This window comes from Bubalus kerabau, chromosome 3 (genome assembly GCF_029407905.1).
Source record: "Bubalus kerabau isolate K-KA32 ecotype Philippines breed swamp buffalo chromosome 3, PCC_UOA_SB_1v2, whole genome shotgun sequence".
NCBI lineage: Eukaryota > Metazoa > Chordata > Mammalia > Artiodactyla > Bovidae > Bubalus > Bubalus kerabau.
The window spans coordinates 40,693,439-40,718,004 of NC_073626.1; the positions used below are offsets into that span (position 1 = coordinate 40,693,439).

At 51.0% G+C, this 24,566-nt stretch overlaps 2 protein-coding genes across 10 annotated transcripts in view; one reads left to right on the plus strand and one right to left on the minus strand.

The window, feature by feature from the left end:
• The first annotated feature begins 5,728 nt into the window (after nucleotides 1–5,728).
• Nucleotides 5,729–21,289, plus strand: CCDC167 (coiled-coil domain containing 167). Of its 5 annotated transcripts, none has more exons than XM_055571536.1 (4): nucleotides 5,729–5,945; nucleotides 19,244–19,338; nucleotides 19,530–19,582; nucleotides 20,945–21,289. In XM_055571536.1, exons 1-4 carry the CDS (start codon nucleotides 5,849–5,851, stop codon nucleotides 20,949–20,951), a joined length of 252 nt encoding a protein of 83 aa, XP_055427511.1. In that variant the 5' UTR covers nucleotides 5,729–5,848; the 3' UTR covers nucleotides 20,952–21,289. The 5 variants fall into 5 exon arrangements, with proteins under 5 accessions (XP_055427511.1, XP_055427506.1, XP_055427509.1 ...); XM_055571531.1 differs by having other exon boundaries at nucleotides 5,733–5,890; XM_055571534.1 differs by having other exon boundaries at nucleotides 5,737–5,890; nucleotides 20,940–21,289.
• Nucleotides 21,290–22,381: 1,092 nt separating this feature from the next.
• Nucleotides 22,382–24,566, minus strand: part of CMTR1 (cap methyltransferase 1) — a 60,531-nt gene continuing 58,346 nt past the window's right edge. For all 5 annotated transcript variants that reach the window (XM_055571529.1, XM_055571528.1, XM_055571527.1 and 2 more), the window contains exons 23-24: nucleotides 24,350–24,458; nucleotides 22,382–23,739 (exon numbers count right to left, since the gene is read on the minus strand). In XM_055571529.1, coding sequence (XP_055427504.1) covers nucleotides 23,607–23,739; nucleotides 24,350–24,458 — 242 coding nt within the window. In that variant the 3' untranslated portion in view covers nucleotides 22,382–23,606. The remainder of the gene's footprint in view (nucleotides 23,740–24,349; nucleotides 24,459–24,566) is intronic.

Sequence of the window (24,566 nt, forward strand, 5' to 3'; positions counted from 1 at the left end):
AACATCCAGAGAAGCAGAACTTCAGGGTTCTCCCAGAAAAAGCAAACAAAAACAGTCAGTCTACAAATTATATGAAATAAGAAATTTCTGGGCAGTAAGTGAGAGAAACACAGCTCAAACTGGTGTACTCAAAAGGGAGGATGTGTTGGCCTCCATCCTTGTTGGCCTCCATCCTGGGAGAGGCAAGGGCGAGGCACCTGGAACCTCAGGTCCAAACGTCCACAAGGCACCGTCTCTCTCACAGTCTCTCACTAGCTACTGCTTTGTGCACTCTGCCTGCCTCACCTCATACTCCACAGGAACTTCTTTTCATGGAAGGCAGCACAACCAGCGGCAGTTCCAGGGTCACAGCTCGGCAACCAAAACTGAGACGAGGTTTCATTTCCCAGCTGGAGATTAAAAATCCCAGTGAAGCTCTCCTATTGGCCAAACCTGAGTCATGAGCTCTCTCCTCTGAACCAATCACTGTGGCCAAGAGCATATGATTCTATGACTGGCTACCCTGCTCAGGGAGCTACATGGCCCTCCATGTGACCAGTGGGAGTGGACTTGTTATCAAAAGAGGGGGGGTGCGGTAGAGATGGCAGCACAGATATGGACTCTGGAGGAATCTCTGAAGCCAATGGTCACCCCAATTTGTGTCCCTTCCAAATTTTCCTCTTTCTCAATCCACACCTACTAGTAAAAAGTCACCTAGTGGGCTATTTGTTCCATATTCCCATCTCCTTCTTCAGAAGGGTTCAGGCCATCTTCTTTAGGGATGGAGGAGTGGGTCTGTCCTCTCCTACAGGCCATTTATCCCTGGATGTACCTCAGATTCCTTGTCTGCAAAGGGAGAGTGACTGAGCCTGCCCAACCTTCCTTACAGAGCTGTGTGAGGACCACAGAGCTAATGGATGTGAAAATTTGCCTTAGACAGAACAAAGTGCCATATTTACAAACACAGGATGTATTTATTGATTTATTTATTTTCTTTTGTATTCTAAAAAAGGATTTGAGGTAGTTTACCAAAATGTACACAATACAGTGGGATAAAAATAGATAAAGTGATAGAACAAAGGGAAAACAAGGGTAGAAAAAGAAAATAAAGCCAAGGAGAATGCTAGTACATGAAAATCTATGCTCAAAATCCCTGAACAAGTTCAGATCTGAGCTTCGTTGTGAGCGAAATAGTGGACGTATAATCAGTTACAAAAGGTACAGTAGCCATGAGGTAAAATCCTATTAGCATGCCAGGAAGGGCCACATAGCCTATCTTGATGCTAATATCTGATAGAAATCTCTTCTTATCAAGAAAACATTATGGAATTCCCTGGTAATCCCGTGGTTAAGAATCCACCTGCCAATGCAGAGGACACAGGTTAGATCCCTGGTCAGGGAAGATTCAACCTGTTGAAGGGTAACTAAGCCCCTTTGCCACAAGTGCTGAAGCCTGCTCACCCTGGAGCCTGCGCACCAGAACTAGAGGAAGCCTGCATTCAGCAACGAAAACCTGGCCTAGCCAAAAATAAATAAATTAGTTTTTAAAAATATTATGGGAAGGACTGGTTTCCATATTCAACAAATATTTAGATTCCTGTCCTTTTATTTTCGAGATGTCCCCTGACATCTGCTTTAGGGTGTCAGATGGGTTCATCATCTATTTATGATTTGGTTTAATTGAGCTAACATCACTGGATACCAACTAGGTAGAAAGCAAAAACATTTTTTTCATCTATTTTGCTTTTTTTTTCTGTTTATGGGAAAATGAGGTTAGGTGCAGGAGTGGTACATGAGCTCCCCCGTGAAGTGTGGGACGAAAAAGTTTGAGCATCTTGGCTTAGCTGAAACGTATAAAAATCACTAAGACATAAAACTGATCCAAGCAGGCTATAAAGACACGGCTGCCTTTGCCTCAGAACCTGGGCTATAATCTCCTGTCCTGGAACAAAATTCAAACATAAATCAGCCTCCACTGTATTTTTAACCACCTACGAAATTCTTCATTTCCTGCCTGTGATACTTCTGACAATGAAAGATTTCAATCTCCCCGACTCCCGCTCTGAGAAGGTGCCCTTAGGGCAGGGGTAGGGGTCCAGGCCTGGGCCCTCTGGGTCCAGCAAGCCCACGATGGGGCTGGGATGGAAGAATAGACTTAGGGGTCTCCATGACAAATTTGCCAGGGCTGGGGCTAGCCAATACAGGGCTTTTGTGCAGGGTTAAAAAGGGCACCCCCTGCATAGGAAATCCTTGGGTTCCCACCTGGAGTGCCCTCTCCCATCTTCAACTTACCCAATCTCGTTTATCCTCCAAGACCCATAGCCTCCACAAAGCCACCCCGAATATGCATGGCATTCTTTTTTTACCCTGAGCTCCTAATGTATCAACAGTAAGTACCAAACAGCTGGCTTTTAATTATATGTTGTCTGGCATTCACTATTTCATGTTGTCAGTCTGTCTCTCTAACTAGATTGATGATATCTTGAGGGTAATGATTGCTTCTTATTTTATATGTCCACCTTACAATCAATGAGGGTGCCTTTTATCTGGGCACTTTACAAATAACAAGGCCGTTAAAAACAGAATCCTACCGTGTCTAAGCTGTCTAGTCTCCCCAGTGTGCCCATTTCATAGACAAGAAAATTGAGAGCCAAAGAAGAGGCTTGACTTGCCCAAGGTCAGGAAGTGAGAACCTGACCTGGCCAAGAGTGAATCCAGTTCTCCTGTTTGCCAGTGTGCTGCTTGATTTCCCTTAAAAATTAGCTACAAAATTCCCAAACAGACAGTTCAGGACGCTCACTGGAGAACAAAGACAGCCAGCCAGCCAGCCAACGGTAATCCATCTGCATGTGGACAGAATTTCCAGCACAAAGCCAGGCCAAGCTGCATTAGGCTCAGCAAAGAGCCCCCATGGGAATCAAAGCTGGTCTTTGAACGTACCAGGGGGTGAAAGGATCTCAGTGGGTTACCCAGGGTTCTTTCAGTCTCCCCAGCACCCATCTGCAATGTCTGGGCACATGAAACCCACAGTTGATCTCAGCAGGAAGGATGAGTAGAGAGGTGAAGAGGGCGTCTCCTCTCTGAATAGAGTGTATGTGAGTGGCTGCATTTTGCAGTAAATGACACATCCTTAGTAACAGGAAATAAACCAATATTTGCCCAAAACTCCTAACAGTAGATGGTTTACAATAATATCAAAGTTGACAGAAACTAGTATCAAAACAATAGCAAAAAATACGAATGGCAACAACTGCTAAGCAAAACCCCATAATGAAAAGCTGGAAGCAGGTGCCTTAGTCTTGCTATCTCTCCTGGTCACTCACAAACCACAGTATCAACCACTTAGTATTTCTCACAACAACCCTATAAGTCTGGCATGACGAGCTTATTTTATAGTCATGGGAATCAAGGCTCAGCGAGTTTAAGTGTTTTGCCCCAAATCACACCACAGCTAAGTGGCAGAGCTGGGACTGGAATCCAAGTCAGCCTCACTTCAAAATTCCCCCTTTTACTACAACCTACGTAGGCTCTCATTCCAGCTTCAATTCAGGCATTTTGTCCCATTAGCAGGTACGTGGGACAGGCTCTGGTTTGGAAAAATCCAAGGCTCCTTGGGGAGGATGACAGCTCACCCGTCAGTTCACCGGGAGTGGGGAAGTGAGACAAGGGACTGACATGAAGCATACCCATGGCTTTTTCTTGGTGCCAAACAAACGCAGAAGGAATCACATTTAAAAGAACACAGTGTTTTTCCTTCTCTTCTCACCTCCCCTGGGCCTGTGCCTATGATAATTGGGAAGCAGAGAGTCTGGTTTTTCTGGGATCAGAACCAAAGCTATGCAGAGTGTTCTGACAGTAAATGCTGTTGATTGACAGTTGATGGACAGTGTTCTAGAGTAAGTTTTTCCTGGGCTGGGTGTTAAGCTAAGAACTGCACTAAACAACTGCTCAACAGCCTGCTTCCTGTTCAGATAGAATTTACTACACTTTCCTGCTGTGGGCCTCAGTCAGGCAGCCAGATGAGATGGTATCTCAGGTTCCCTCCAGCTCCATCATTCAGTGACTTTATCAAGAAGAGAAAACAGATCTGAAAAGACTTTTCCCCCCAAACACTGTCAAGGTTATTATTCACACACAGAAACACAGACTCGAACAGAGAGATAACTGGTCAGAAAATAAGAAGCTGTAATGCTGTTCTCATACTCTTTGACCCAATAATTCCACTTGTGCGAATTTATCTTAAAGAAATAATTCAAAAGGACAGAGCTATGTACACTAAGATAATTGGTTTAGCATAATTTGGTGGTAACATCCTATAAAATAATACAAGAATAAGATGCGTTCACTTGGTGGCAATATACCCCACTACAAATGTTGATTTCAAAACATGGGGAAATGGGACTTCCCTGGTGGTTCACTGGTTAAGAATCCCCCTGCGAATGCAGGGGACACAGTGGGGCAAGTAGGGGGAGGGGCGGGTTTGATTCCTGGTCCAGGAAGATTCCACATGCCATGGGGCAACTAAACCCACGTGCCACAATTACTGAAGCCTACACACCCTGAAGCCTGTGCTCTGTAACAGGAGAAACCAATGCAATGAGAAGCCTGTGCACTATAACTAGAGAAAACCTGTGCTCAGCAACAAAGACCCAGTCTAGCCAAAAATGAATATAAATTTTAAAAAAAAATTTTTTAAGCTTTAAAAAAAGCACATGGGAAAATGTCTATTTCAAATATCCATTAATGAGTCATGAAATAAACTTAATAGGTCTCCTGCCACTAGCTTTTTTCAGTTGAACAGACTGGATTAGAAGACATTTGAGTGCATCATAGGTGGTAAAGGTGTTTATTAGGAAACATTAGTTTCGGTTATATGGGTAACTGGGTTACCAGACAAAATTGGATCCCAGTCAAAGCATTTCAAAGGACATGGGTCTACAGCATACTCTATGGACAGGACTGAAAGTGAAAAGTGAAAGTCAGTCGCTTGAGTCCAACTCTTTGTAATCCCAAGAACTGTAGCCTGCCATGAAAGTCTCCAGGCAAGGGTGCTGGAGTAGGTTGCCAATTCCTTCTCCAGGGGACCTTCCAGGCCCAGGGATTGAACCCGGGTCTCCTGCACTGCAGGCAAATTCTTTACCGTTTGACCCACCAGGGAGGTACGATACGACTACAACAGCGTAAAATATAATGTCTGAGACCAAGCCCGGACCAGAATACACGGAAACAAAGGCAGGAACTGCACTGAGTGGTAGGATAAAGGAAGCTGCTTTTCACTTAAAAGTCTTCTGTGACGTTTGTAGGCTGTTACAATAAAACAAGAAAAATAAAAACAAGACGAAAAGGATGCATAACAACAGATCATTGTCAGTTCCCAAAGGGCCAAGGGGCTCAAGCTGGGGGGCTTCGAGGTGAGGCAGTGCTTCAGTATGGTCTTGAAGGTCCATAGTGAAGAAATGACAGAATTGAAGGGATGGGAGCTGGCTTCCTCAAACAGCGCAAAGTGGTCCCTAAAAGCTTGAAGGACACAGATGACGATGTGGTGAAAAAATAGCGTCTCTTGTGCCGTAAAGTGGCTTTGGGTAAGTAAGGAAAGGGATAGCTCCACCCCTGGGCGGGGCATCGTTCCTTCCGGACCAATCCAGGTACTCTCTCCCCACCGCTTTCGACGCTAAGGCCACAAAGAAAGGTTGCCCCTCACAAACATGGCCGCACCAAGCTGGCCACGCCCCTCAGTTAGATGGTGACCGCCGTTAGTCCCGCCTCCCGCCACCTCGGCGGCCAATGAGCGAGAAGCACGAGACTTTGCACATGCGTGGCGCTACCAGTGGGCGCGTCCAATAATGACTCCGGGAACCCGTCGAGTAATATGACTAAAAAGAAGCGGGAGAACCTGGGCGTCGCTTTAGAGGTGAGGGGAGAAACGGGGGCTGCAGCCTGTCGTGAACTTCTCCCCGCGGCGGATGGTGGGTCGGCCGGGCTACTGGTTGGAGGAAGGAGTAAGAGGAGGAGATGAGGGCGACGTGGGTTTGGGAGAGGGACGCGAGGGTGACAGACGGCCCGCTGGGAGAATCGAAGGTTGCAGGGCCCGAGGGGTCACGAGAGGTGGGAACAGAAGGTGAGGGGATTTCCAGAGGGGAAGAGACTCGCGGGTAAGGGGAGCCCCAAAGAGGGCGCGGTACGGAAATTTGGAGGCCCTGAGAGGAAACGTTTAAGTGAAAGGGGGAACCCAAAGGGGGCGGGTACTCGGAAGTAAGGGGGATCCCCAAGGGGTAGAACTCTGTAGATGAGGGGACCCCCGAAGGTGAGGGACCCCATACTGTTTAATATATTACTGGTGGCCTGAGATGGGGAATTTTTCTTCTGGGGTACTGAAGCATGGAGCTTGAAAAGTACTTTGTGAGAATCTGTAGAGGATTCGGGAATGGTGTTCTCAAAGAGCTTACAAATAACTGCATAAGGAAGGGAAAGAAAATTGATGCCTATTGAGCAAGTGCTATTTGTTACTTTATTTGCATTCCTGGTTAATCCTCACTACAAGCCTGTGAGATTTTTACAGATGGGGAAACTGAAGTTTCAAGTAGAGCCGGAGTGGAAATGGTTGAGGTGCCCAAAATCAAGCACAGGTGGTTTGCCTTCTGCTGCATCTTGTTTCTCCCGGTTTATGGTTCCCTTAGATCACCCTTTCAGTGGTTGCAGGAAATATACTGGGCACTTGTCTTCTTGAACTTAGTCCCAGTTCAGTGGTTCTCAGTCTTAAGAATGCGTTAAGGATCATCTGCCTTGTTAAAAATGGGGAGTTGAATTCTCCCCCATCCCAGGTAATTCAGTAGAACTTGGGTGTGTATTCTTAACAAAGTGTCTGTATTTTTAACAAGCTCCACCCATGCTTAATGCAGGAGGTTTTAGTACCACCACTTGAGAAATATTGGCCTACTCGGTAGGGAACAAGGTTGATGGAATCTTCTTGCATTGGGATGACCAAAAATTTCATTCGAGTGTTTCTGTAAGATGTTGTGGAAAAACACGAACAAACTTTGGGAAGACAGTTCAATCCCTGAGTCGGGAAGATCCGCTGAAGAAGGAAATGATGACTCACTCCAGTATACTTGCCTAGATAATTCCACGGACAGAGGAGCCTGGCGGGATACAGTTCATGGGGTCAGACACAACTGAGTGACTAACACACAATGAAATCAAATATAGATGCTAAAATGAGATGGCACTCTGAAATGGGAAAAGTCTAGACTTTATAGCCTATATTAGGACATGATAAGCTGCTGTTACAGAAATCCCAAAATTCGGGGTTTTGTTTGTTTATAAAGGATCAGATAGTAAATGTTTTCGGCTTTATGGGCCATATAGTCTCTATTGCAACTACAGTTAACCCTCGTTGTTCACAGATTATGTATTGTGCATTTGTCTACTTGCTAAAATGTGCTTGTAACCCCCAAATCAATACTTGAAATGGTTCAGTAGTAATTACCAAACTGACTGAAAGCATTGAGCTTTGATTCACCTGAGGCACACATGTCCAGTTACAGTCAAACAAGGCAATAGTGTGTCTTTATTTTTCAACTCTTCTGTGAGCTATGAACTAGTGTCCTTTTTCTGGTCTATTTAGTGCCAAGTTTCTTGCATTGTTGTGCTTTTGGTTGGTGATTTTGCAGTTTAAAATGGCCCTCAAGTGTAGGCCTGAAGTGCTGTTCAGTCTTCCAAAGTGCAAGAAGGCTGAGACATGCCTTATAGAGAAAATGTGTGTGTTAGAGTAGCTTTCTCAGGCATCATTATACAATGTGCTGTTAGATGTGCATTCAATGTTAATTAAACAATATATATTAAATAAGGTCTCTTTAGACACAAGCACACAGGGTTTTGTATTGATCAGCTGATAAAAGTGTTGTGACCGGAGGCTCTCTGGAACCTAACTTGGTTCAGTATTTGCTAATTTTTTGTTGACCTCTTTATAGAACATAACTACCAAAATAATGAGACTCAGCTATACTAAAAAATAACCAAAAACTATACTTAGCACAAAAAGCAGCCATAGGCAGTATGTAAACTAATGAGTGTTCCAATAAAACTTTATTTACAAAAGCAAGTCATACACCCAATAAAACTTTTATTTACAGAAACAAGTCGTGGACCGTATTTGACCCACAGGCCATTGTTTGCCAGCTCCCGGTCTAGGGTACCAGGACAGTAGTGGTTCTGCCATATTCCTTTGGTCTTGTGGTTCTGCTGTCCCCCAGAGCCTTGTTGTCACCTCATGAATGAAGCTAGGTTGCACCACATTGAAGTGTTCACTGACAGGAAAGATAGAGTGGAGGAAGCACACTCAGTGTCTTAAGAGTACTGGGCCCAAAGTGCCCTCTCCTCATTGGCAAAGATTGCAGCTAAGATGCAAGGCCTGTGAGGGGTGGCTCGTAAATACATTCATCACCTAGGAGGCCATGTGCCCAACTTGGGCTCCATTTCTGTGGAAGAAGATGTAAGTGTATTTTACTGGACAGCCTGAGTCTCTTCAGCAGACTGCATCTTACCTCACAGGGTAGTTTTGAGGATTAAATGAGAGAGTGTTTGTAAAGGAGCATGTGTGACACACAATGGATAGTCAATAAACAAGGCTTTCTTATTGGTAGCCATCCTTCCATTGTAACTAAGTTTGGCCTTTATAGTTTCCTCATTGGTAACATGAAGGACTTGAACATCACCAGGGCTTGCAGACTCGGTGACTATGGTCCACATATAGATCATAGATGTTCATAGATATCTTTTGTTTGCCTGATATGGGTTTTATTTATTTGTGATAATACCTTTCCTTTTTTCATATTTTTATTTACTTTCTTTGTTTTGGCTGCTTACTTGTGACAGCTGGGATCTTACTTTGGGTCTTTCTTTCGACAAGTGGGTTTTTTTTTTAGTTCCAGCATGTGGGATCTAGTTCCCTGACCAAGATGGAACCTGGGCTCCCTATATTGGGAGCATGGATTCTTAGCCACTGGACCACCAGGGAAGTCCCTGATGTGAGTTTTAAAAGTGTTTTGAATATGGTGATGTGCCTGCTCTCCTAGTGCCTTATACCAATCAGTTTTGCCTGTTTTTTTTATTAACCTGTCAATGTCAATATAAGTATTTATGCTGGTCATCTTGATGATTAGGTTACTTTTGTTTGGATATTCTAAGGTTTGAGCTCTGCAACTGTGCGCGTGAGAAAAAACTTGGTTTCTGGCTGTCTCCTCACCTTGCTCCTCCTTTGCCCCCTGCAGATCTGAGTATTCAATGTGCTCTGGTGTTCAGGAGCAGCAGATATTGTCCTGTTATTAAAAGTCATGTGCTCCGAGCCAATGAAGTGGTGATTTAATAAAAAATGTTTGTTAATCTGACAAGTGTGGTAAACCCTCCACAAGTGAGTGATTTCAGCAGCTGCAGACAGTCTCCACTTGCTGTAATGAAGCAGTTACTGAGCAGGCAGCGCTCCCCCTGAGGGCTGGCTCGGGCCAGCTGGACTGGACAGTCACCTCCCAGGACATTAAGGCATCTCTCACCCTCCCCCACTTGTGGCTCCTTTCAAAGCCTTTTTATCCAACTCCTGTGCCACCTTGTGAGATATCAGATTTGGGGAAAAACTGGCTACCAAGTTTTATTCTGAATAACAAGAGAGAATTATAATTCAGATGAGAAATCACCACCTCTGGTACTGATTTTCAAATTGTGTGGGAGGAGGGAAAGATTGTATTTCCATCTAAACTGATAGAAGGATTCTGCCTGAGGGAAAGCTTGCATTTCAGTCTCAATGGATAGGGTTTTGGCTTATGTAAAACCTGTTAGTTTTTTAATTTCTGATAGTAATGACCTGTTATTTGGTCATTGTACTTTCCCGCCACAACTGGACCATTCACCTTGGTGTCTTTAAATGTTTCAACAGTCTTAACAGATGTGCAGTGTCTTGGCTGACATTTAGAGAGTTGGATCTGGTGCCCAGTACAAAAAATCTATCAGTTTGGAAAACTTTTAAGCTACAAGTTACAGAAAACTGACCTCAGTGACCTAAAAAAACAAGAATACACTTTTTTTCCCCCATCACAAGAAATTTGGAGGGAGGTAGCTACTGACTTTAGTTCAAAAGGTTAGCTATGTCAGGGCTGGTGTTTCTGCGTTTTCTTAGCTGTTTCCTCTATTCACAAGATAGCTGCCACAGCCCCAGTCATCATATTCAACTTTAAGTCAGGGAGGAAAAGAAAAAGGAACTGTAACACTCTTTGTCCTTTTTGTCAGTGAAGCATAAGCTCTCTTGGGAGTCTCCCAGCTGACTTCTGGATCATCTTGTTGCTTAGAACTGGAACATGACCACTTCTGGCTGCATTGAGGCTGGAAAAGTATCTTTGAGCTTTTCTAACTTCTATGGTGGCATGCAAAGGAGCAGGGGTTGGGAATCAATGTTGTGTTGACCAACTAACAGTATCTACTAGAGGGAATAAAAGTGAGTGGTAGTCATTTAAAATTCACTGGAATTCTTATCAGAGAAAGAGGCCAGGATCAGTGATGGTGAAAAACAGGTGGTAGGATGAGAGGAAAAATTGACCAAGGCAGGATGAGCACCAGGAGGAGAGCAGCCTGGACACTTGTGTTTGTGTGATGTCAGCCCCCGCTGTGAACTCCCTGAGGGCAATGAGAGGCAGCAGCACTGAGTGCGGCTGAAGACCGTCTCGGTTCCGGAACAGGCTGTGTACAAGGCTGGTGTGAACCTACCAGCTTTCTAAGACAAAGGTTAGAAGCAGCCTAGTGGGCCATCAATAAATATTTACTGAATCGGCCTTGAGAGGCTAGAGGAGGCATTGAACCCTCACCTCTTGACTTCTGGGCCCAGTTGACTGGTTCATCGGTCAGAGGTCAGGAGCCCACAGTGGAGCAGGCATCTGGACACCGCCTTGCTGGCTGCCGCCCAGCCAGGGGCTGGGAGAAAGGCTTGAGGCCTGTGGACACAGTTCAAGGGCAACTGACCATTAAATAAGCCTCACCTGCTGCCAGGCACAAGCGACAGGTTGCCACTGGGCAGGTGATTTCTCTTGGGCAGCCTGTGTCTGGCTCCACTCCACTTGCCGGGGGTCAGGAGACTAAAGCCTCATTACCTAGCGCGGCTGGGTGTCAGCGTGCGTGGAAGTGGCTGTTTGCCAGCGTCTTAATTAATGAATTCATAAGGCGCGGGGTAGATGCTAATTCTTAAAAAGGGCTCTGAGCCTTTCAGCGATGAAGAGGCTTTTGCTAATTTATCAAAAACTATATATTGGGGGCAAGAAGAGAAAACAAAGCTCAGGTGTTCTGGCCCAGGGACGACTGAAGGCTCCAGGCGCAGACTGACATGGCTCTGCTTGTGAGCTGCTCAAAGGCCAGGGGGTCTCAGAAGGCTTCAGAGCTCGTGAGGGCTTCAGCCGGGCCCCCAAGTTCCTGACCTGGGGCAGGGAGTGACTCTCCAGAGAAATGACAAGCCCCTTAGCGCTCTGCTTTTCCTGAAACTTGTTCATTGATTACAAACTGGGTGGGTTTGCTGTCATCTGCCCAGCCTAGCAGAGAAACTTCTGATGATTTGGGAGCCGTGGTGGAGGTTTCTCTTTTCTACCCTCAGAAAACAAAAGAGCCTCCTCCACAGAAAACATCCCTTAGGGACTATCAGGGTAATCCGTCCTCTGGGGTTTGAGGCTGGTCCCCTGGAAAATCAGGGCCCGTGACCCCCGCGTGAGTTGGCTGTGTGGCTTCCAGGCCCCAGATGGGAAGCCGGAGACCATCTGTGCTGGCGGGCTGGCTTCTCTCCCCATCATAATAAACGTCCTGGGGCTTCCCTGACGTGTGAGAATGAGTGGGTTTCCAGAAATCCAGTTCCTGGACTGCTGGGGCTGGAGATGAAACAGTTGACCCCACTCTTCGGGCTGTGGATTGTTAACAAGTAAGAAGAAAGGCTATGGGGAAAGAAGAGGTTTTCAGGCCCAACTAGCCCACCTTTTTCCTTCCCAGACACTATTTGTTCTGTGCGCTTTGTCAGGGTGCTTTGGCAGCATAGGTCGTTTGGGGGAGGGTGCCTCGGGTGTCTGAAGCTCAGAGTTGGAAGGTAATAATTGCCTTCAGCGTGAGGACATGCTGGGCTCCCATCTCACTGTCTCCAGGCAAACAGATTTCAGTCAGGTTCTTCCCTCACAGCGAGTATCTGTTATGTGGACAGAAACCAAGCAAAGCCCTTGTACAAGATTATTCAGAGCAGAGAATCTGTTAAAGCCAGATCAACAAGCTTAGATGGGCTTCAACTGGGATGTGTAATGATTTTGTTCCACAGAACCCTTCTTTGTCATGAATGTTTTCATGAGGGATTTTGGTGAAAGAGCTTGAAGTGGTGGAAAGAGCATGAGCTCTGAAGCAGAAAACCACCAATTCAGACCCCAATTCTGCCACTTCCCAGTGCTGTGACCTAGATGGGTTTGCATAAACGCACAGGAGTTTGCTCCTCTATAAAAAGGGGAAGGTCCCTTTCTTGCAGAGTTGATGCAGACATTGGGGAGCATGTGGGAAGCTGCCCACAGACTGGCCCAGGGTGTAAGTGGAGGTTTCGCCTACGAGCTGAAAGTGGCTCCAGGCTGGTGGCTCTGCGTGTCCCCCTGGGCTGGTGGCTCACAGCGCTGACTCCCACCACCACCCCCTCGGGTACCGGCTGTGTGATCCTGGACAGGTTACTTCATCCCCGTGGCCCAGGTTTCCTCATCCACAGGATGTGGATACTGACACTTCTCCTCACCGCCCAGGGTTATTGTGAGCGTCTTGTGAGGGAGCCATGTGAGGCGTTTAGAACAGTGCCTGCCCCCAAAGTGCTGGCTGCTGCCGGTATTACTGTGGGCCCTGGGCTTCCAGAGGCTGCTCTGACTGGCGCGCTGCCATCCAGACACGTGTAGTCCATGATTTGGCTTGGGCTCAGGTCCCTCGACACCATGCTCGTTACTAGGTCTTGGTGCAGGAAGGATCTGGCCAGGCCGGGGTAGGATATGTCCCATAACCACTGCTTGACCCCTTAACTCATTCTCAGCCCCTGTCACTCATAGCCCAGAAGCTGCCAAGAGCAAGGCCAGCAAGACTGGAAACGACTTCCTAAAACCGGAAAGCACAGTGGCTTGCCTGGCAGCGCCAAGCTCCAAGTGTGCCTCTGCCCTTTTCCAGAAGAAAGTCTGGCCCTAGACAGCGGCTCCTTAGGAAGTCCGGGCCGTCGGCATGCTTCTGGGAGCACCATTCAGCACCTTCAGTAGGAGAATCTTCAGTGGGAGAGCCACAGCCTGCAGCTTGTGCTTGTTGGCAGACCTGGAAATGGCCGCCCGTGGGCTTGGCCTGACCAGGATGCTGAGTGCTTATCCTTCCCTGCCCCCAAAGGGGCCACTTCAGTACCAGGAGGCTCCACACTCCTGAAAAGATGCCCCCTGGGGATTCTGGGAGAATTTTACAGTTTCTCTTAACACAGTAGTTTTATGGCATATAGGACCCCAGGGAGACTTCCCTAAAGCTGTGAGGATAGGGTGTTATTCCCCAAGTCAGGCGGCAGAGGCGGTTTTGCTTAATACTGAACTGCCTGCAGGGAGCCCAGAGCTGCTTCTGACGGAGGGGCCCTGGCCCCAGTGCCGGCCAGCAGGAGCAGTGGCCTCACTTGGCTGGGGCCAGGGCCTGTTCTGACCTTAGCGTCTGCCTTCAGAACTCTGAGATCTGCTGCAGGAAACACCCCCGCCTCTGGGGAGAATCCTTGGTCTTACAGTTCTCCCCACTGAGCCTGCTCCTCTGCCCACTCTCTAAGCCACTGCCCAGCCTCCAGTCCCCCAGCCCCAGCTTGGATAAGAAGGGCAGCAGTTCCCATTCTGATTGGAGGAATCCCTCGTGGGCCTTTCTGGTTAAAGTATTGAGTTGGCCAGAAAGTTCATCCAGATCTTTTCATAAGATGGTACAGAAAAACCTGAGCAAACTCTTTGGCCAACACAATATAGACTTTCTGGCTCCCGTCTCCAGGACCTCCCCCGGGGCCCTCAGCTCCCCACTCCTTGAGAGATGCTCCCTGCCTCTCTCCTCCTCCCTTCCTCCCCACCACGGCTCAGACTGGCAGTCTCCATGGGCAGGTTTTAGCCACTGCTGGTCTTGGGGTCAAGAGCACACGTTACTGTCAGGACAGGCTGCCTGTTCACCACCTGTTTCCTGGCCCCCTGAGCTGCTTGCACACGAGTGTACACAACACCTAGTGGGTGCTTGTGTGGCGTGCCAGAAGGCAGGCAGTGGCGCGGGGCTCACACCACGGCCTCACTGATTGCTCGGGCCCCTGTGCGGCCATGCTCCGCCTACGGACTGAGACACACTCTTCATTCCCCTGTATTAAAACACACTTGGTCTTATGAGTGTAAAGATAATGCGTGGACATTTCTCTCGTCCATGTTACTGTCCGCCAGGGGCATCCACTCTCTGCTCCCACACAGCCTGAATGAGGGCCTGCCTCAGTGCCCACCGTAGCTGTTCCTGTACCTGTGAGAGTCACAGCCAGCAGACCGCTCCAGGGAAGTCCCAGAACTGAACCAGTGGGGCAGCCACGCTCCTGCCGAATGCCTGCTCTCTAGCCTGTTGGGCAGGAGTCCTGGGAGCCTCCCTGGCCTCCAGAGCGTTATCTTCCCTTCCCGTCGGAGTTGGTCGGATCTCTGATGGAGCCTCTTTCTACCTGGGCTTTGCGTTCCTGCTCCCAGTTTAGCTGAGCACCTGGCCCCAGAGAGCCGCAGCTTCAGGGAACCTGGGCGCCAGCTGCCAGCCCCCAGCCCCCACCTGCTGTTCTGCATCTTCACAGATGCCCGCTGGGGCTCAGACCACGCTTGAGTCTGTTCTGCCCCTAGCCGCTGCTCTTGGCCTCTTGACCTCTGCTTCCACCAGGCCCAACCTTTACAACATGGCACCGGCTCCAGACCACCCCAGGTTCATCTAGGGCAGGGTCATAAAGTCCCCAGTGTGCCGCGTCCCAAGCCGGCTGGGGAGGCCGGTCTGGAGGCATGGCTGTGCTGATGGCCAACCCTGCAGGCCCTGCTGACCCTCCGTGGATGGGACGGCCGTACCTGAGCCGAGGGGCTCCCCTCCCGCTGCTGCCAGCCAGTGGCCAACGGGGAGTTCGCTCCATTTCACACCCCTGTTTCTCACTCCTCTTACTCTTGCCACAAATTAACTCAATTTTCTTTTTATTCCCTAAAGATCTAGTTGAAAACCATTCTCTAATAATGATAGCAAACACTTGTTAAACCTTCACTGTGTGTGTGAGGCACTGTTCTAATATTAATACCTTACATGTATTGCTTTGTATCATCCTCACAACTCTTGGAAATAGGAAACATTATTACCTTTGTTTTATACTCGAGTAAACTGAGGCACAGAATTAAGGAAGTCACCTAGACATAGCAGGTGACTGGCGAGCTAAGTTGCCAGAGTACAGCCCATACTCCCTGTTACCACACTTCTCAGGAGCTATAGCTTCAGGCCTCTGGGCACTTGGTCTTCCAACTGCTTGCCCAGCTCTGACCCTTATGCTTCCAGAATCTTCTTGACATTTGTTTCCTTATTCTGGTCCTAACCCATGTTTCCTCTCCTGGTCCTGGCTGTCCTGTCCTCTGTTGCCTTCAGCCTGGTGGCAGAGAGGAGGCTGATCAAAGACTATAGGTTTGTTTGGGGGAATCTTCGAAGTGTGTTACCTATGTGCTTGTCACTGCTGTCTGAAAAGCCAACTAGAGGCTTATTTTAGGTCTATTTCCTGGGTGCTCGCCCGTATTTCAGGTTCCATCTTGCTGGGCCAGCTCTGCTCTGTGGCCATCACTCCCTGACCCCAGTCACAACTTAAAAGACGCATCTTGACCCTTCCTCCCTGCCTGACTGGCAGCCAGTAGGTCACCAGAAAATTTATTTACTTTTGGCTCGACTTCCTGGGTCTTCGTTGCAGTGTTTCGACGTGCTGGCTTCTTACCGCAGTGGCTCAGTTGCCCCGTCACGTGGCTCTTCCCGGAGCAGGGATCGAGCGCGCCCCCGCATTGGCAGGCGGATTCTTTATCGCTGAACCGGCAGTGACGTCCCTAGGTCACTAGAACTTTTGCACCCATTGTTATGGCTGCTTGAGAACCGGCTTCTGCTTCAGCAAGTGCTGCAGGGTGTTGGACTGTGGGGGGCACCTTCTGAGGATGGGTCTGGGGCCTGCTGAAGAGCCTCCCGCCGGCCCCAGACTGCCCTCGCTCTGCCCACAGCAGGCAGCTGGGTTTAAAGGAGAATTTGATGTTTAGAGGGAATCAGAGAGAGCTGCAGCAGGCCATAAATATTCATGGAGGGAGGTTAGAACTTGAGTCCCTAAAACCTTGATTTGTGTTAGTCTGTTTATGCTCATTAAAAAGTGGTAAGTGAAAGGGGGGTATTCATGGAACTGCAGATAAATTGGGCTTGTTGAGATAAAGGCCTCCAGCCGCCAGCTCCACAGGCCCTGCTAGAGCGTGACAGCAGACTGATGTGCCCACTTGTGGTTTGCCAACCTCAATTTAAAGATTGTGCTTAGCATGATGAGTTCCTGGCCCCCGGTAGCCTTGTAGAGGTGTTTAGGGATGGAAAGCCCCAAAATTCTTCCGCAAAATGACATGCATACCAGGGCCTGGCCAAAGGGTGGCAGGGAGAAATCTAACCTAGCACTAATACTTGCATGGGGTGGTCCACAAAGTATATAATCTACGTGCATGTACCACTGCTTCTCTAGCTTCTTTCCGCTTCTGTGGGCATGAGGGAGTGTTTCAGACTCCAGGTGCTAAATGAGACCTAGCCCCGCTCATTCCTCCATGGCTACAAACACAGGGACTGCAGCAGGGCAGGCTTTGTAGTGGCCACAGAGGAGACAGATGGCCACCACGCCTTCTAGGGTAGGGGGTACACAGTCAGCCTTCCTTAGAGGCCAGGCATCACACACGTAAGTGGAGTGGGTTGATCTAGGCTAGGCGTGACCCTGGGCTGCAGATTTATATCATCTACCCAAGGGGCTCCCAGAGTTTGGCAAGATGAGGTTGGGACACCCACAGCTGGATGACATAATATGCGCTTGGCTTCATGAGAGAAGGATCGGCTCATCTGCCCAGGGAAGGAGGCAGTACCTCTCCGGCCAAGGGCCACAGAAAAGGCCTCATGCAGGAGAGAGCACAGCAAGAATTAAGCTTTGTTTGGGACCCAGCATAGCATTTGGTGCCTTGATTTTGGTTTCTGCACCAGGAAATGGAAACCACAAGTCTTACGGCCTGAGGGGAGGCTGTGTGTGTCGGGTGCTGCTGTGAAGGGCGGGCCTCACGGCGGCCTGTCACCTGTTCCTCTTGGCTCCGTCCCCACTAACCTTCACATCAGACTGTTTCCGTTCCCTGAGCCTGGCTCCCCGGCACTGGTTTCCCTACAGCACAGGTTCAGGACGGCCTTTGGCCTCCCCAAGCAAAGGCCCATCTCCTGGCTAGGGCTGTTCCCAGGACAGCCCTCCCTTTGGTACCCACTAGCAGGAAATACGGAGAAGGCAATGGCAACCACTCCTGTACTCTTGCCTGGAAAATCACATGGACTGAGGAGCCTGGTGGGCTGCAGTCCATGGGGTCGCTAAGAGTCAGACACACTGCGCGACTTCACTTTCACTTTTCACTTTCATGCACTGGAGAAGGAAATGGCAACCCACTCCAGTGCTCTTGCCTGGAGAATCCCAGGGACGGGGGAGCATGGTGGGCTGCTGTCTATGGGGTCGCACAGAGTTGGACACGACTGAAGCGACTTAGCAGCAGCAGCAGTAGGAAATGACATGATTAGCCAAGCAATTAACTCAAGGCTCTGCAGCGGTTCCCTCCCACAGAGCCCTGCTTCCAGAGCTGGAGTTGGCGGCAGCTGGGGCTGCAGGGAAGGGGGTAGGTGGTGTGTCATTTGGGCTGAGCGTTGGGACAAGGGAAAGAGGCTGACCCAGAAGGACCAGGGTGGGTACAGGCCAGGAGGAGGGGCTGAAGGCCCAGAGTCTTCAAGGGCAACTCTGACACTGTCCCCAGAACACCAGGGATGCTAGAATTGGTCTGCACAGTCATTGATTTCCATCTGTACAGGGGCCACTCCAGAAAGGACTGGAGCAGAGAGCTGGCTGAGACCTTTAAGGAGAGGGGCGTTCTACTTTGACTTCTCAGTAAAGTCCTCCCATCTAGGGGACCCAGTCTCCCATTTGTGAAATCGAAGTGGTATTTGCTATCCCTCCCCGGGTTGTGGTAACAGTAAGTGAGGTCATATGGAAAATCAAGCATGAGCTGGACCCAGGGCACTGTTCAGTCAGCTGCTGTGAGGGACACAGGGCCCCCTGAACTCCCGACTGCAGTCTAGGCTCCACCAGCAGGGCAAGCAGCAGCAGGCCCAGACCCAAAGAGGTGGCCGATAAGACACCTGCACACAGATGGACACAGGTGAACTTTGAAAGCCAAATGCGTGGCACCAGGACCTTGGACGATCCAGTCTAGTACTTCATAAAGCATGTCCCCATAATTCAGATTATTTCCCCAAGAACACATCTCTGAAACTATAATCAAAATAAATGGGAGAACAGGCACCTTTGGCATGTAGCCTTTTAGGAGCTTAGCTATTTTATCACATGTTACAGCTATCTTGATGCTGGTCAGTGCTTTTGCACAAAAACCAAGTCAGAAACTTTTAATCTGTACTTTTAGTAATTTTTATTGAATCTCATGGGAAAATGTGTATTATTACAACTTGGGTTACTTTAAAATGAGGTGTACCAATGTGAAGAAATGCCTCTGCTTTTTTGGCCCCTAGACGTCTAATCATGCATGGAGTGCTTTGGAAAGGCACAGGCTGCCCGTATCACCTCATTCACTCTAGGATCTGCCTGTGTAGCAGAACTTGCCACATTCAGGGCTCTGGTTGTTCCTGCTGTGGGGCCCAACTGGGGACACAGCTGACTGAGGGGCTGCTCCTGTCTGCCCCATCCCATGTTTGGTCTGGTGGGTCAGGGCAGCTCGAAAACCCTGAGCAACGTTCACAGGTGTCTCCAGCCAGGCTCAGGCTGTACCATGTGGACACAGAGGACAGCAAACCGTGGATTCAAAGTGTGGATGCTGTCCTAAGACTCCTAGAGACTCCTTCCTCATCCCAAGATCCCAGCTGTCTTGAAAACTGGAAGAGTCTGCCACCCATCTCTACCTGCTGGGTGTGCTGTGTCTTTCAGATCGATGGGCTGGAGAAGAAGTTGTCACAATGTCGGAGAGACCTGGAGGTCGTGAACTCCAGGCTCTGTGGGGCGGAGCTGAGCTCAGAGGCCAGGTGATGCCCCTCTCCACGGCCCCCACCCCTTCGTATCTGTCCCTGGGTCCTGACCTTTAAATTCCACCCCTCCCCTCCCCCTGCTCCCAGAGACCTGGGCCCTTTTTCCTCTTGTCCACCCTGCCCTGGTGCACCCGCTGCCCCTTAGGTGGGAAAAAAGCTCGAGCTATTTTGACCTTCCCCCCTCACAGGAGGTCTCTGGAGAAGGAGAAAAGCAGCCTGATGAACAAAGCCTCCAACTATGGTAAGAAAGCTCCTTCCCATTGCCAGCCCCACCCTCCAGTCCCAGGATCAGGAACAGGCAGGCAGCCTGGGGAGCCCACAAAGTGATGGGGGTCAAGGGTGCACTTCGGGAGGGGGCCAGCCCTCAGGAGGCCACAGGACTCCACTGAAGGCCCAGCAGCCTAGGAGAGGAGCAGGGTTGCTCTTCTGTTCCAAGGGGAACGGAGAGACCAGAGGGTCTGTTCTCCCCGCTGGGATCGAGGGGGTGGTTGGAGCCAGGTTGAGATCCCTCCCACTCCCCCGACTTGGGAGGCCTGTTCTGGCCCTCTCCTTGCAGACCTCCATTCCCTCCCAGGAAAACCTTGCGATGGGAACGATGGTAGTAGGGTCTTTGGGGTCCAGGATGGACAATGAACCTCCCATGCGGGTGCCGTGAAGGGCTGCTGTGGGTGGAGCGATACTGCCACCTTCTGGGTGCCGGGCGCTGAGCCAGGGGGAGCCCACACCTGGCCCAGAGCTGGAGAGTGGCCGCTGCCCCCCACCACCCTGCTGCCACCCTGCCCAGTGGCCTGGGAGGTAAAGGGTCTGCAGAGGCTCCTCGGGCTCTGTTCTAGTCACCCTGGGGGGCCAGAGCTGGCCCAGAATCAGCCCTAGAGTAGTTTATACGGCAGGGAACCTCCCTGAGGAATTTGAGCCAACGCCATAAGCACGGTGTCACATACCCCTGCCCGGGTCCTGTCTGGCCTGCCCAAGGCTGGTTTGCACATATCCCCACTCCCTCACACAGGGAGAAATGAGACCTCAGTTCCCCCCTCAAAGCTGGCAGTTTTCACACAAAATTGTAGCATTTATCACTCAGTTTAGCCCTCACAGAGTACCAGCCACCTCTGTGTCATAAATGGACACAGCGTGGCTGTGGAATAGCTGGGCTGGCGTCCTCCAGAGGCAGCCTGACCACCCCGTGAGCACAGACGGCCTCCACTCACCATCACTAGTTCCTGCTTAGCTGGGCATCCAGCAGAGAGCAGACTGAAGCACTGCTTGTGTGGCCCTGCCTTGTGCCTGCTCCCCAAGGGGGGCCCAGCTGCCCTCAGTCTCTGCTTGACCAGATAAGACGCCCCGGAGGGAGGGGCGCCACGGGGCCACCCAGGGACAAGCCGGAGGACCCTCCTGGGGAGGCCACGCCACCACCTCACTGGGCTTTCAGGCGTAGCCCTTTTGGTGACTCTCCCACACATGCTGTCTTTGGCTGCAATTTGGAGAGAAACGGTTGAGAGCATTGGGGGTTGGGGCTTTTTTGGGCCCAGCAGCTACAGCCACAAGGTTTTGAGGATCTGTGCCGATCGAGGACACCTGTCCACCACCTTTTTTCCTCCCAGAGAAGGAGCTGAAGTTGCTTCGGCAGGAGAACCGCAAGAACATGCTGCTGTCTGTGGCCATCTTCCTCCTGCTGACCGTCATCTATGCCTACTGGGCCCTGTGAGGCTGCGATTTCTCCAGTCAGCCCTGGCTTCCCCTCAGCTCCGTGATCATAGCTAAGCAGGCCCTTCAAGCCTCAAGAGGACCAAAGTACAAGGCTGTTTCTCCCTGACCCAGACATTGGAGCAGGGCTTCCTGTTGGCCTGGCCCCTCTCACCTCCCATTCCCGCTGTGGGCTTGGGGCTCCAGAAGGACTTCATGCTGGCTTAGCCCAGGGGAAAGACAATAAAGAACCTGTGTGCCGAGAAAATGTCATGACCCGATGGCAGTGGGGTGGCATTCAGGATTCAAGGGAGGAGAGGGGCTGTGAAGGTAAGCCCCCAACCCAGGTGGGGAATAAGGCGGTGACAAAGCACCTGCTCAGGCAGAACCTCAGTGGGAGCCTCAGTGGGAGCCGCATCGGGAGCTTGGGCTGCTGGGCTGAGGCCGACCTGGCACCACTTGTCCCTGTCCCCTCCAGACGCGGTCTGGCACCCCAGTTGGTGCCTGCCTGTGATCACAGCAGAAAAAGTGCAGCCTGGGGACTCGTGCTTGTGTGGTGGTCCCACTGGAGGGCAGAGTTAATCCAGTATCTTCAAGAGGCAGCAGGCCTGGTGAGGTGTGGCAGAGCCAGTGGGCAGCCGGGGCCACAGTCATGACCAGACAGGCTCAGGGTGCATGGCCAGGAAACTTGGCGGAGTTTGCAGGAGGGGCAAACGCAGACCACCCCACCCCTGCTCACAGCCTCTCCAGCATAGGTGCTGGAGGCTGGAGCAAGGCCAAGTAGGGCAAGCAGAAGGATGCAGGGGCTTGGGAGCTGAGATCACACCAACTAAGTCAGAAAAGCCGGGAAAGGCACTGCCTGGGCGCTCAGGCCGTGGAACATGAAGGACCCACCCAAGCAGTGTGTAGGCAGAAGGCTCTAGGGGAGGACCTGCTGGGTGACAGGACGGAGAACACGGCCTCCAGTGCAGATGCAGAGCCATGGCTCCCTCCCCATCTAGTGGCACTAATTGGTCTGACGCCTCTGTTATTTTAGTCACACAGACTGATCCCGGGTTGTCACGGTGCCACTGGGAGTAGCTGAGTGATTCACGTGAGGGGGAGGGGCCTCCTGGGCTGCGGGGTCTCTCATTCTCCAACCCCTGCTTCTCACAGGAGCCACAGCATTTTCTGACTCTTCCTTGGGCTCCTCTTGGGCAGCAAGCAGCAGCCCTGGGAGCCCTGAGCTCAGACACAGCGCTGATTAAACCAGCCCCTTCTCCCCACTTCACTGAGGCGAGCTTCCTCCCCTTCACCTCCCAGCCCCAGACCACAAAGCACAGAGGACACACAGCAGCCCCAGCACAGAACCACACAGGCGTTAAAAATATGTCTTTAATGATCCAAGGTTCTGCAAGACACACTGATACCCAGAATTGGGTGGAAATACAGCATCTCAGCGGTGCTGCTGACAACCTGGGGGGAGGGGCTGGATGTGGGCTGTAGACCCCTGAGGTGGAGTCAATTCCAACCTCATGGGAAGCCTCCGTGCCCTCTATCTCCATGGAAACCAGTTTAGTACACGGATGGGGCCCTAGGGAGCCCCTGTGAGCATCTCCGAGAGGTATTTCCCATTAAAAACCACCACAGGTTCCCTCCCCCACCCAAAGCTACTGCCCAGCTTTCCCCCTCCGCCCGCCAAGATATAGAGGACGTGGAGTGACCACATAAGGACAAACAAAGGCAACTGTGCCTCCTGTTGGGGAAGAAAACAAAGGACGGGGGGAGGGTGGCAAGGTGTCTGGGGCAACCAGGAGTGCCATGATCGCCAGAGGACTGGGTGCCACCCAACCCTGGAGGACCCTGTTACAGGGGGCCACCACTGCTGGCCACAGAAAACGCAGCTCTTCAAGGCTGCTTCCTCCCCTTCTAGAGCTGCCCAGGGTTTACACTGAGAGGGCTGGGGCACAGAAAGACTCTACAACCCCAGGAAGCAGTCACACCCACTCCCAGACATGCCACCTGCATCCTATGTAGTATCAGACGGGGTCCACATGCTTCCCTTCCCGGCCTGCAGGATGGTCAAAGGTGTGGGCTGGGAAGACCAGGGCAGGGCAGGGGAGGAGGCAGTCTTCTCCAACTTGGCATCAAAACAGAACAAGTTCAAGGAAACAAAACTTTGATTTATATAGCAGCTGCTCCAGCCAGCTCACAACAGTGGGCCTCCCCTCTCGGAGTTTGCCCAATAAAAAGCTGGGCAAGGCAGGGGCACAGGCGCCCTCGGGCAATGCACAGAACTCAGAAAAGTGAGTGTGCGCTACAAGCGAGAACGGCAGAGCCCTGCTACCCCTGACACGTCCCCCGCTGGCCCCAGGTGCCTTGGGCCCTGACCTTGACCTGCTGCAGGAGCTGATGGAGTCCTGTCCTGGCAGGGGAGACAGTTCCCAGGCAGCGCTCCAGGGAGGAAAGTTCAGAGTGTCCCACAGAAGGAACATGTGTCCTCTAAAGGCTCCAACTGAGCTCTTCGAGGAGCGGGAGGGGCCACCGCCCTCAAGGCCAGGCTCCGAACGACAGGGCGCTGGGCAGGGTGGGCGCGCCCCAGGCCCTCAGGCGCTGTGTGTCTGGATGAAGGAGAGGACATCCTCCTTGGACAGCTTGTCTGGGTCCTGGGGCTTCTGGGATTCGTGCACACGGATGCCATCCCCCCACTCCCAGAAGAGCCGGCCATAGTAGCAGATGCTGAGGGGAGAGAGGAGGTCAGAGGCTGCACCCAGGGGAACAGAACCAAGAGACCCCCACCAACCTGGCACCTGTGACGGGAACGATTCCCTCTGGCAGCCAAAACATACCCAGTAACCCCGCTCCTCCTGCCTTCCAGAACCCACTTTTCCAACAACACATAGCTTCTGCTGCTAACGGCATCCTACTAGATCCTCCCATTGCTGATATTCCGGGCTTCTCTGTCTCTGCTGCTCTAACTGGACAGTATTAGTGTGGCGACACTAAGTACAGGCGCATTAGGGCCACTGCTGCTGTTGAAACCTATGACCAAGAGTCTGGCAAACAGACACTGGGTCTGAGAGCAGGGCTGTGGGCCTTGCCACGTGCCTGTGCCAGGGTTGGCCCTTCACACTCAGGATGCCCACCCAACCTTCACAGCCAGTCCTGACATCACCCGCCTCTCCCTGAGCTCACGGCCCAGTCCCAGACACACCCTGCAGACACCACCATCCCGCCCACGGGGGAGGCCCCTGCCTGGGCAGCAGTGGGGCTCAGGGCGCAGGTGTGCCCCAAGAGCTGGCATCCTGGTAGGAGTTCCTGGGGGCAGGCCTGGAGGAGGCCTACTTACTGAAATGGAGCAATGGCATCTGCAGGGAGGTCAAAGGTAGAGTTCTTGGTTTTCTTGTTGTAGAAGAACTTCCTCTTGAAGCTTTTGCTGAATCCCATCGTCCATGGCTCTGATGGGAGGAAGGGGACAAAGGCTCAGAAAGGACACACAAGACCCTTGAGGGATGAGTCAGGCCTTCCTCCCTGGTTCCTCCATGCCCTCTCCCCCAGACAGCTGC

Coding starts and splice junctions, on each gene's coding strand:
- CCDC167 (XM_055571531.1), top strand. CDS start 5,849: ATGACTAAAAAGAAGCGGGAGAACCTGGGCGTCGCTTTAGAG. Junction 5,891..19,243: donor ACCTGGGCGTCGCTTTAGAG/GTGAGGGGAGAA, acceptor TGTGTCTTTCAG/ATCGATGGGCTGGAGAAGAA. Junction 19,339..19,529: donor GAGCTGAGCTCAGAGGCCAG/GTGATGCCCCTC, acceptor CCCCCCTCACAG/GAGGTCTCTGGAGAAGGAGA.